The sequence below is a fragment of the Eucalyptus grandis genome, chromosome 6, assembly GCF_016545825.1.
Source record: "Eucalyptus grandis isolate ANBG69807.140 chromosome 6, ASM1654582v1, whole genome shotgun sequence".
NCBI lineage: Eukaryota > Viridiplantae > Streptophyta > Magnoliopsida > Myrtales > Myrtaceae > Eucalyptus > Eucalyptus grandis.
In genome coordinates, this window is record NC_052617.1 from 32,448,862 (window position 1) to 32,460,566 (window position 11,705).

Consider the following 11,705-nt stretch of genomic DNA (forward strand, 5'->3'; position numbering starts at 1 on the left):
AGGAAGTTTTTAGGTGGAGTTAGATTACTTAATTCTGATTAAGACTTTACTAGCAAGATCGCCCTTCTTGGGACAAGCACGTGCTTTGAGAGTGTGTCAAACTCTACCTGTCAAATTTTCATATCACCATTTAGCCTATTGTCCAAGTGACACAAATAGAGTAGAGTACTGCATTGTCAAAGCTCATATCCACGAAGCCCTTTGTCAAGAATAGATTGGAAACCTCCCCCCCTTCCTTTTCTCCCTTTGGGACTTAATATATTTTGAAGCCCACTCGATGTATTCCATTAGGTTTAATCTATGAAATCCAATAAATTTTTATAGACAAGAAAATGTATCTTGAGATTAACAATAACCTAATTAAGAATAGCATGAGTATCAAGTGTGTTGACATCTAAATTTTCATGCCCCATTTCATAATTCATTGAATAGAAAATTAGGGATTGACCCCAACGCCAACCCCTAGCAAAAATATTAACTTAAATTGCCTATAGTTATTAGGAGCATTTATTGTTTAGTTATTCCATTTACATTGGATTGGTGACAGAGAACTTAAATAGATGGCTCTAAACTTAATGAAATTGGACTAGGCCCACAAGATTAAGAGGATTCAGACAAGCCCATAGATGGGAATCACGTTGTGCTTTGCACAGGATATTTGAAACTCATGTGTAATCAAGAGGATATTGCATTATTGAACTTGCAAATAATATGGACGTATTTTGTTGATGTCGTCAATATGAGGGAATGAAAAGGAAATAAATATTTTGTATAAAGCAAATAAGTCGGCGCAACATGATTGCACATGAATGGCAAACCCACAGAGAAGATATATTTAACCATTTAAAATTCAGTCAATCCATCCAAAGATTGACCGAATATCTCTGCTAAAAAAAAAAAAAAAGCAAAGAAAATATGCTATAGTTAATAGGGAAAGAGCTGGTGAGTGGAATATAAAATAGAAGCAATGGAATTTCACCAGGAGACCTTTTTTTTTTTTTTTTTGGGTCATAACCAGGGGGCTTGGTTGACGGCCGAGTCCCTTTCACGGCCGTGACCCCGATCCTCACGGAGCCACATCCCCACCACGACACCAGCCCTCGCCATCGCCATTGCTGATCCACCAAGAGTCCTGCCAACATTGAACCGCCGAGCTCAGTCCTCCCGAGGCCGTTGCTTCCTCTCTTCAGCAAACGACTGCATCCAGCCAACCCAACGAGTCGTCTCTGTCCTAGCTGTTCCGAGACCCCACGACAATTTGCTGTCCAGCCAAGGTAAGATCTTCGACGGCGATCACTCGCCAAGGAGCCTCCCGCGCCAACTACAATCGAAAAGACGTCGCTGGATTACTTCAAAAGAAAGCCCACGACAATCAGATTTCGTGGCTCTTACAAGGATCCACTTGGCGGCACTTGGAGATCAACGGGGAATGAGGGAGAGTAAAAATATATATATATATATATCTGAACGATAGCAAAAATCTCACCCAGTCAATTTCTGTGCACGTCTGCACTTGCGCTTCAACACTCGCAATCTGCAGCAAACTCGGACAATTTTGCAACGCTAGTCCATCTCTTTCTTACGTATGCACGCAGCTTAGTCGGACCTGACGATTTTCTTGCAGATTTTTCCAGGTTTCCCTTGACCATGCACCACGAGCAATAGAGCCGAACGGAGGCGACTCCCCGGTGTCGTCGTACGAGCCGAGCTGCTCCCTGTCGCGGAGCCCACGGGCCGCCCGCCACGTCCCCATTATGAGCAACTCCTGAGCTCCTCGCCACGCCATCCGTGACCGGCGAGGACTTACTGCTATGCCACGCCAGTCACCCTCTCATTGTTGGCCACGAGCCCGTTGTCACCACCGTAGGCTTGCCGCCGATCAATTTTTCAAATTAGGTAAGATCCATATCTTTATTTGATTTAAGATTTTAATTTCCTTCTTTTATTGATATATTTTGTTTAATATTTCACTAGATAAGGTATATCCACAAAATCCTAAAAAATCAACTCAACTTAGAAAACTTTCCTAATTTAATAACATGTGGATGGCCATCCTATATCTAACTATGAGATATGATGTCCGATGGCGTAAAAAAAATTTCATCATATCCATAACTATTTGGATACGATTGTCGATTTATCAATTTTCCAAATTTAATGGATAACCTTTCATCAATATTCATAACCACTTCAATAGATCGTCGTTATTCCGTTTTCAAAGATAAGATAATATAAGTTTGTGGGTTACATTATTTAGTGGAATATTTATCCATTTTTGATCATTTCCATAAAAAAGAAAATCCAAAAATATAGATAGGATTTGATTTGTTTTTTTGCTAGTAACATTCCTTTTTTTTTTTTATATAGATTAGATTGCATATTAGATTAGGTCATTCATTTATCCCGAATTTTTAAAATAAAAAATCCAAAAATATTGCTTTAGATTAACTTAGAATCCTTTTTTTTTAATTTAAATTGCATGTTTCAATATTGAGCATTTTTAATTCCGTATTTTATTTAAAAAGAAAGCACACCAAAAAAAAAACTATTCGCGTGTCATGCAGAATTACTTCATCTATTACACATCATTTAATAGTTGCATGTTTAGGGTCATTTAAATTAAAGTGTGTGACATATTAGAATAGTTGCATTAATATTTGTATGTCATTAGACTTAGGTCATTTAATTAGAAATGTATGAAATATAGTTTGCATGTTAAGTTACATGTCACACATCATTTATACAGATACATTATTGCACGTTATTGCATTACATGTAGAGTAAGTTTCATTTTAATAAGTACCCCAAATTTGAGAGATTATGTATTAATTAGTTTAAGCTAACCAAGCAAATGTTGAGGTAAGTTCTAAAATTTATTTATTACTTTATTGGTTGTTAAATTAGTGGTTCACACACCCCATGATCACCTCACATATTCAAGAATAATAACATGAATTAAAGCTGCCTACTATATATATTTTATAAAAAAATAGTACCAATGGGGGATTAGAGAAATCTAGTGTAACCAAGTCTCATACCTAAAATATCTAGTTCAAAGGAGTAAGGTGATTCCCTCGATGCTTTATTTAAATTTATAATCGACCCATCATAAACTTATTAGTAATGATTATTTAATTGCATGATAAAAACTTGAACTATAAGCTGCGAATGGATATGGACTTGGAAGAGTCCAAGTTATGTCTAGACTTAATAATTTATTAGTCAAATCCTAAGGCAATACACCGCAATGGTAAGGTCACAAAAGCTCGGTGGCTCACTAGAGACAACCCTAATGGTATTACCGTGGATGCTTCTTCTACCAAGGATGACCTTGTAACTTCAAACGGTCAACTTTTCGCATTCCATCCATCCTGCAACTGTTCAAAAGAGAGAAGAATAATTGAAAAGGTCGCTCCCCCAATTCTTGTCGCTCGCCTCCCACTCTCTTCCTCCGAACTAACAGGGTTGGTATTCTGAGGGTGGCTCCGCTGATCCAATCTCTCTTGAATCAAAGATTCCCTCACAAAAATGTAGCTCTTTTGGGGGGCGCCGCTTCTCTCCTCCGCCATCTATCTCCGCCATCTATTTCCACGCTCCCTCTCCATCCCCTAGCCTAAACTGAACCTTACCCATTTTCAATTTCTGTTCCACCTCCTCCCATAGACCTCCGCCTCTACCGTCTTCTATCAGCGCCTTTCCATCTCCGTAGACACTCTCTTTTCCTCCCCAAAACCGGTGTCGGAATCGCTTGCCGGTGCTCTCGTTTCGGCTAAACCGAGTGTGCACTACAATTGTTCGACAAAATTCTTGTGAGAACTCCTGAGCTAGGTATTGGCCTGGGCTGGGCTGGGTGCTACCGCCCCTAAGGATGGCCTGAGTTGCCATCTCAGTGTTCTCCGCCCATCCTCCTGTCGCCGCCACTTGCTCCTCCGCCCATCCTTGTCTTCCACCCTCCTTCTCCGTCCCTTAGCTTAAGCCCACCCTTACCAAATTTATGTTTCTGATCCCCCACCTCCCAAGACCTCCGCCACTACCATCCCTACTTCCAGCTCTTCTCCATCTCCATAGCCACTCTCCATTTCCTCTCCAAAACCAGAATCGGAATCCCCCACCCCCCTTCGGTTGTGTTCTTTATCAGCTAAATCAAGAGCGCGCACAGCGAGTGTTTGACATAATTCCTATGAGAAGGGATTCTAGGAGCTCGCCTGCCACTCACCTAGTCAGCCTTCCATCCTCTCGCCAGCTTGAATCTGAGAAAAGTGCCTTAATCCCTCTAAACAGCATGACAACAGCCAGCTTCTTAGAAGCAAGAAGTCTGACAAGAGAACCTGAGCTGGCGGGACTTTCCAATTGATTAGCATTATCATTCATGCCAAACGAACATTTTAACACCACCAATTCCCCAAATAGATTCCTAGAGGCTAGCTATATGGCTCAAAATTGCCCCACCGACGTGAAAAAGCCTCAAAAGCTGTGTAGCCCAATCGTGCCATTCACATATAACAAGCTCAAGCTTGAGGTGGAGCTTGAGAAACGCAGCTCTAACTCAACGTGACTTGAGCCCAACGTTGAGCCATTGCTTTTCGAGTTGAATTTGAGTTAAATTCAAGCAGCAAATCGCGTCACTCAAGACTCTAAGCTAGCTCTTTGTTGCCTTGCCTCCACTCAAAAGATGTCCGAGATGGATTGCCAGTGTATTCAAGCCACACCAAACAGAAGGACAGATACAATATGGGCGATTTCTCTTCCACAGCCCAAACTAATGCCTCCAAAATGCGGGATACATAAAGCAAGAACACCTTTATCCCGAATTGGACTTCAACGAAACCAAACCCAAAGGAAAAAACCGCACCCAAAACCTTTAACAAATTCCAGACACCCAGAATAACAGCCTTAACAGAACCAAATTCCTAACAAAAAAGTTGCCGAGACCCAAAACCGTCCAGGCACGTAACTCAGCAGATGAGATCACGCCCTTGGAGGCTCACTCAACGAGAAACTACGACTTCGATAGAAATTCGATAGAAATTCCAAACCCTCGTTCCAAAATTCCGGAGGAAAAACCTCAAGAGCTTCAGGGACTGGAAACGGAGCGAAGAAAAGAAGAAAGTGCGTAATTTTCCTGACAGGGGGATCAAAGGGAGACAAATTAGATACCTATCTATATCTGCAGAGCATGAATGGGACCGGTTGTTGTTTGGAAAGAAGGTTGGATTCTTGTTTTCTACCCTTTTCGATCATATTAATTAGTCCTTTTCTAACAATGAGGAATTTTCAATTCGTGACTCATCGATGGCCCGGTTAATCACCAATGGTCGTGACATTCCCTCATCAAATGTGCGAGCTGGTGATTTAATCCTGGTCTTGACTGAGAAAGAAGAAGAAGATTACTATCCAAATTATCTGTTCACATTTTAAATGAAGATTATCCAAGGATGAACATTCCAATTATGGCCTAGGATTGTTCAACTTTGCTCAAAGTTGAACCTCATTGAAAACTCAATTAGATGATGTAATTAGATGGTATTGATAGAGAGCTTTCGGATGAAACTCAGTTTGCCCCAATCTAATGTCTCCACGTCGTGAGATATTGCATATTTTGATTTGTGTCATCCGATCTTGATGACAATTAGCGAACTCCATGAATCTGTCATGATTTAACATCATTTTCATAAAAGAAATCAAATCACTAGCTTTTCGACATCAAGAATCCGATCAATCAAATCTAAAACAAACGAGAAATAAGAGTCAAACTTTATATCAAACTTTATCAAGAAAAAAATAGACGTAGGTATTAAAGGAATGAAAGGATCTAAAGAGGGCTGTTAGCATAAATAAGAACTGTTTAGAATCCTGAATGTTTGAAGATTCTAACTGGTCTTGGTTGTCTTAGAATTCTTCTCAAGCATGCCAGAAAATACTCAAAAGATCCAGTAACTCTATATTCCTCTCTAAATAATGTCATGCGTCGTTATCATTCTTACATAAATACTTGAAAATCAAAATACATTGTTATTACGTTGAATGAGGAATAAGACGTGTTATGTCTAGTTAGGTCATACTTTTGCTGTCCTAAAAGTAGAAAATCTTGAGTAAAAATCATCGAGCACCCTCGCCTGTTCTCATATTTTCAATAAATAAATAAATAAATAAATACTTTCAGAGTTATAGTTTTCACAAAGACTATTTTCAACTCTTCGAATTCCAGAATTTTAGAAAATCGGAATGAACCACCACTACGTCCGTGAGATTTTGTGTAGAATCAGTGTCAAACGTTTTAAAATTTTAAATTATTAAAATAAAGCGTGATTTAATATTTAAATATTTCTACTCCTTCCCCTTGTACTTGCATTTGCGCGCAGCTTTGTCCACCGCCACGACACTTCCATTCCCCAGGCTAATCCATCTCTGACGTCCTTCCACCGCAACTCCGACTCCCACCTCCGTCTGCATCACTCCCTCCCTATGCGCCCAAATCGATCCAATTCACTCGTGTCCTTCAAGAATCAAAAGACTTCACACGGAAGCAACAACAAAATGATGCGCAAATCAAAATCGAAGCCTCTTCAGCATTGCAAGGCCAAGGCCAAGGCCCCCAACCTCACAGATTTCACGCGAACTCCGACGAATTTTCCCTCCCTTCTTCTCACACATTCCCATCAGAAATTTTACTTTCCTTCAAAGATCGCTTGGCCTTGGGCCCCTGCATAATTTTTAACTGAGAGAGCAAAGACGAAGGACATCACCAGATCAAGCGAGGCTTGAGCTCGCCTATTATTGACAGCAAGCTAAGGAAGAAGCAAAAAGAGAAAAAGGAAAGAAAAGGAAAAATAATTAAAATTAAAATATAATTAAAAATTTGATTTGTATAATTTTCTCCAGAAAATGAAATTAGATAGCAAATGGCACAAAATATTTTTTCAGATCATTTTCAAATATCAGCCAAACATTGAAAAGTATTGTCATTTTCTTGAAAAATTGCTTTATGGAAAATATTTTTCAGAAATATCACATTTTTGTGAAATGAACAGAACATGGCTACATCAATCATTAAGTTGCCCTACTTTCATGCCCCTTTTAGTTGGAACATAGAATATTAATATTAATTGACTTAATTAGCTTATGTTTATTTGGCTCGAAGTTTCCCATCTGACTCGAAATTGGCTCATGTATCTAGAAGTGTTTGTGAGGGCATGGAGACGAAAGCAAACAACAGAAGATGTGAGGAACTGCCCCGCCCAAGCACCTGGGGGAACTAGACCCCTAGGCAAGTGCTCAGCGAAGGAGTGGCCAAGCTGTTGAGCATGTTCGGGCACCCGGACAAAGCTGATCGGACACTGGAATAGTGTTTAGAAGCTATTTTGTTTTTCCGACGCAGTAGCAGAGCACCCAAGTGACTTCAATCCAAATTTAATGAAATCCTATTATTAGAGCTTACTTTTAGAAGAGAAACTTGTGAGGAAGCTAGAGAGCCATCATTCAAGAGAATTGAGAGCATTAGAATACTCCTCTTATATAATAGATACGTAAGAGTTTTTCTGATGTGAATTATATTAATTGATATTGTAATTCATTGTTTTACAAAGTTGGTCTAATAAAGTGAGATATAAAGATTCTTAATGAGTCTAATAAGAAGCTAGCTTGTGTGAACGGAGTAAAACTGGGCCTATTAAACTAGCTACAACAATTATGAGTTGGCTGAATGAAGTTATTTTGCTGGGCTTCAAAGGTGCAGCTTCACGCGTGTAAGAGATGAGAATTGAGTCTCTTGGGCCTAAGTCCTTTCTTTTTTAAACAAAAAGCCCATTTGTTACATGAATAACGTAAAAAAGAGAACAATTTATACTATATTAAATTGTTGAATGTATGAACAGTGTAAGTTCGGGACAAAACATTTTTTGCTGTGAAAAAGAATTGATTTACGAGTATAAAAGAAAGATGTTAAGGAAGACACAGATTATGTTAAAGTAAGTTTCAGTTAGACAAAAAGGTTTAACCTTTTAAGAAAAAAAACATTGAAGTCATTCAAAAGATGGGAATAGTTGTGATGCAAACTAAGGAATTTTCTTAATATCTTCAGGTTAATAATTCAAAAAGATCGTTTAATAACTTGCCGGTCTTCTACTTGTAAACTATATGTCTCTTGATATGAAAGATAATCTAGGTACGATGATTATAAAGTAAATTTGGGTTTGTCATGATGTTCGTCCGATACTGTTTTTATTATATGTACTGAATAGGTTCTATTAACAAAGTCTCCATGTCGGTGTTACAGTGTTTTAGGATATTTTATTACAGGCTTTTTGGATATTTGATACCTGTAGGATACGTAAAAAGTTGGGATGCATTCATTGATCGCATTTTCTGCACTTTGCATAGTGAAATTTTAACAAGAAAAACCTATTCACACCATCCATTTCCAATAGTTCTAATGATTCGATCATTTGAAGTGTTGGTTTGTTTCAGAGTATAGGTCACAAAGCGAATATATAAATTAGCGGATGAAAATGCAATATAAAAAAAAGTGTGAGATTGTTTATATTATTCTCCCAAAAAGTAGCAGAAACACAGAGGTAATTTCATGACTTCATACATCCCAAGACTAATAACTAATACTTGGAAATATTTAGTGACTGTTATTACATTATACTTGAAATATGCAAAGATCATTACCTTATAGTCGTAATATATTCTAGAGAGAGGGGTAAGATAACCTATACTAGTACCATGTCATCTTCATCTCCATAATGCAAAAGCATCTCAACCACCTGGCTCATGGTAGGCCTTGCATCTCTGCCTTCATCCACACATTGAAGAGCCACTGCAACCAAAACTTCAATCTTCCTATTGTCACATTCTTCTGTCAGCCTTGGATCCACAATTTCCTTCATCCATGTTTCCAGTGGAACTCCTGTTCTCGTCCTCTCTCTCACCCAAGGAGTGAACCTTTTGCTCTCATTCTCATCACCACCCTCGGTATTTGCAAGCCATCCTATTGGACTCCTCCCAGTCACCAGTTCCAACAAAACAATTCCATAACTGTACACGTCTACTTTGGAGGTGATTGGCATATTGTAAACCCATTCAGGAGCCATGTAGCCTCTTGTTCCTCTGATTCTTGAGAAGCTTGAATCTAGGCCCTCTCTCTTGAGTATCTTCGACAGTCCAAAATCCGCCACCTTTGGTTGGTACATGGAATCAAGGAGAATGTTTTGTGGCTTCACATCACAATGAAGAACCCATTCCAAGCACTCTTCGTGAAGATAAGCAAGTCCCCTAGCCGACCCTACCGCAATTTCGAACCTCTTGGACCAATCAAGTTCAGTTGGAGAAGACAAATTTTCCGCTAGGGAACCATGTTCCATGAATTCGTAGATTAAAAGCCGGTGCTTTCCTTCTGCGCAGTATCCCCACATGTCAATCAAATTCATGTGGTTAAGATTTCCTAGAGTGCTCACCTCTGCCAGAAACTCATTCTCTCCTTGGTTAGCCTCATGCAGCTGCTTGACCGCTGCAACCCTGCAATCTGACAACACGGCCTTGAATACAATTCCTCCACTTCCTCTTCCAATTTCTTTACTGAAATTCCATGTTGCCTTCTTTAGCTCATCGTACGTGAATCGTCTGAACCCAGTCGGCCCAGTGTGGCATCCATTAATGTGAGCTCCATCTTTCTCTGGGCGGTTTCTATATAACAGGCAGCAAATTATGAGTACAAGTGTGGCCTCCATTCCAGCTGTTGCCCCAACAAAAACGAGCAAAATCTTGATTGCCCAACTCCGATTTGTTTTTACATAAGTCCTTGGTAGCAAAACTTCTTTGCCTGGACATTGCAGAGGGGCATACTCTATTTTTGGTATTTTGTAAGAGGAGAGACTGGATTTTGGGACCCTGAAGTAGATGTCCCCAGTAACACTGGGTGAATGTCGGCCATTTAACAGTTTCAACTTGGGGAAACATACAGAGTCGTTATACCGTATACCCAAGCAATTGCACATACCCAAGCATAGTTTCTTGCACTCTTCAAGAGTGCAATTCTTATACAAATCTTTCTCGTACCCATAAAAATCGGCATGTGGTAACTTGATGAATTCGGTTTCGATTTTGCTGTCACAGAAGCTGCTGAATTTAGGCTTGCATCCTTGAGTCCAGTCCGAAAGGCTTTCCCTTGCATGTCCGGGAGCACAAATGCAACTTCTTCCGTCCTTAGGGTGGTATGTACACATACTATTAGGTCCACAAATGCCATGAATTGCGCATGGTTCAGATTTGGCTTGCCATGAAACTGTCCACTCCTCTCCTTCCGATTGACTATATACTCGAACATTACCATCATGATCGACCATCAATCTTCTCTGAATTTTTGCACCATAATCGGATGTTAAGAATTTGAAATCATCAGATGAAGTGAGATTCCCGTAGGGATCAAGCATTGCAACTCTACTGTCATTATAAGTTGTTCTTCCAGCTTGCCAACTACTAAGCCAGGGATCTGGCCAATAGACACTGGTAATCTTGGGGCCATCAAAGAGAAGTCGAAGAAGGTTATCGTTGTCAAAATAAAGCTTGTAATAGCCAGAAGAAAAGTTGTTCTTGCTTCGAGAGGAAACGAGCGGGGTGTTCCTAGTGAGCTTTTGTAGTGGAAGAAGCGTGTTGGTCGGCGAGTCAAAGCTTTGCCATGAAATAATGTGCTGCTTGTCACGAAGGACAAGATTGCCCGTATCAAGGAGTTGCAGCAACTTCCCTGATGACCCGGAGGGTGACTCGGTCCTTGTGGCCCAAACAACTGTCCGACCAGCATCGATCAGTACAAGGTTACCCTTCTTTCTTAAAGAAAGCTTTGAGGATCTTCCGTTGATGGGCCGGTCACGGTTTGCCATCCAAACTACAGCGCAGTTGTGGATACTACAAGAGGGTTTGCTGAACCATATGGCAAAACAATAAGCGTTTTCTCCAACTGGATAAAAGCCCGCGGAAAAAGCACCGTCTTCTGACGTGAGAATATCGTCCGGTTTATCAACTGAAAGGGAGGAGCCTTCACGCAAAGTAAGACGAACTGAAGATGTAAGTGAAAAGGATAAGACCAGTGTGAAACATAGCAAGAGAAGAGGGTTTCTCATGGCATGCATGGGATTTCAGGTGATCTCTAAGGTGCTATTACCCCCGTAAGGCGTGTTACCAAATTCCACTTTGCTATATAAGAGTTGGTGAGGTTGGAACTGACTGGCACTCGTTAAAAAGAAAACACATAAAAGGACGAAAATGTATCGGTGGTTCGTTTCGTGTTTCACGAGAAAAAAAGAAAAGAAATCATACTTTGACCAATGACCGGTAACTTTCTCTTTCCTAAGCTATGACAATAACAGGACCGAGGAAAGAAATTACGTGGCCATGCATTGGAAATGCTATTGCAATGTCATCCTTTTAGAATATGTACTAATTGTTTTAATTAAAGAGCCTCGTCCAAAATTCTAAGTTATTAATAGGAGACGGAGCATATATATAATTGGTTCGGTCAAATTGAGTAATTGAAATCATAGTGAAGAAGATAAGTGTAATTGAAGGACTGGAAGCCACACATAAGCAAAATAAACCCGACATGTGAAGAATGCAAGAGTATGGCTATGATAAATTGTTAAAAAGTTCGACAAAAAAATAAATAAATAACATATGGTGGGAAATCATGCGTACATAAGGCATGGAGT

General features: G+C 39.8%; 1 protein-coding gene across 1 annotated transcript; it reads right to left on the reverse strand.

The window, feature by feature from the left end:
* Nucleotides 1-8,714: 8,714 nt before the first annotated feature.
* On the reverse strand, nucleotides 8,715-11,120 carry LOC120294431 (putative receptor protein kinase ZmPK1). The gene has a single exon (XM_039314507.1). It carries the CDS (start codon nucleotides 11,118-11,120, stop codon nucleotides 8,715-8,717), a length of 2,406 nt encoding a protein of 801 aa, XP_039170441.1.
* Between the last annotated feature and the right edge of the window lie 585 nt (nucleotides 11,121-11,705).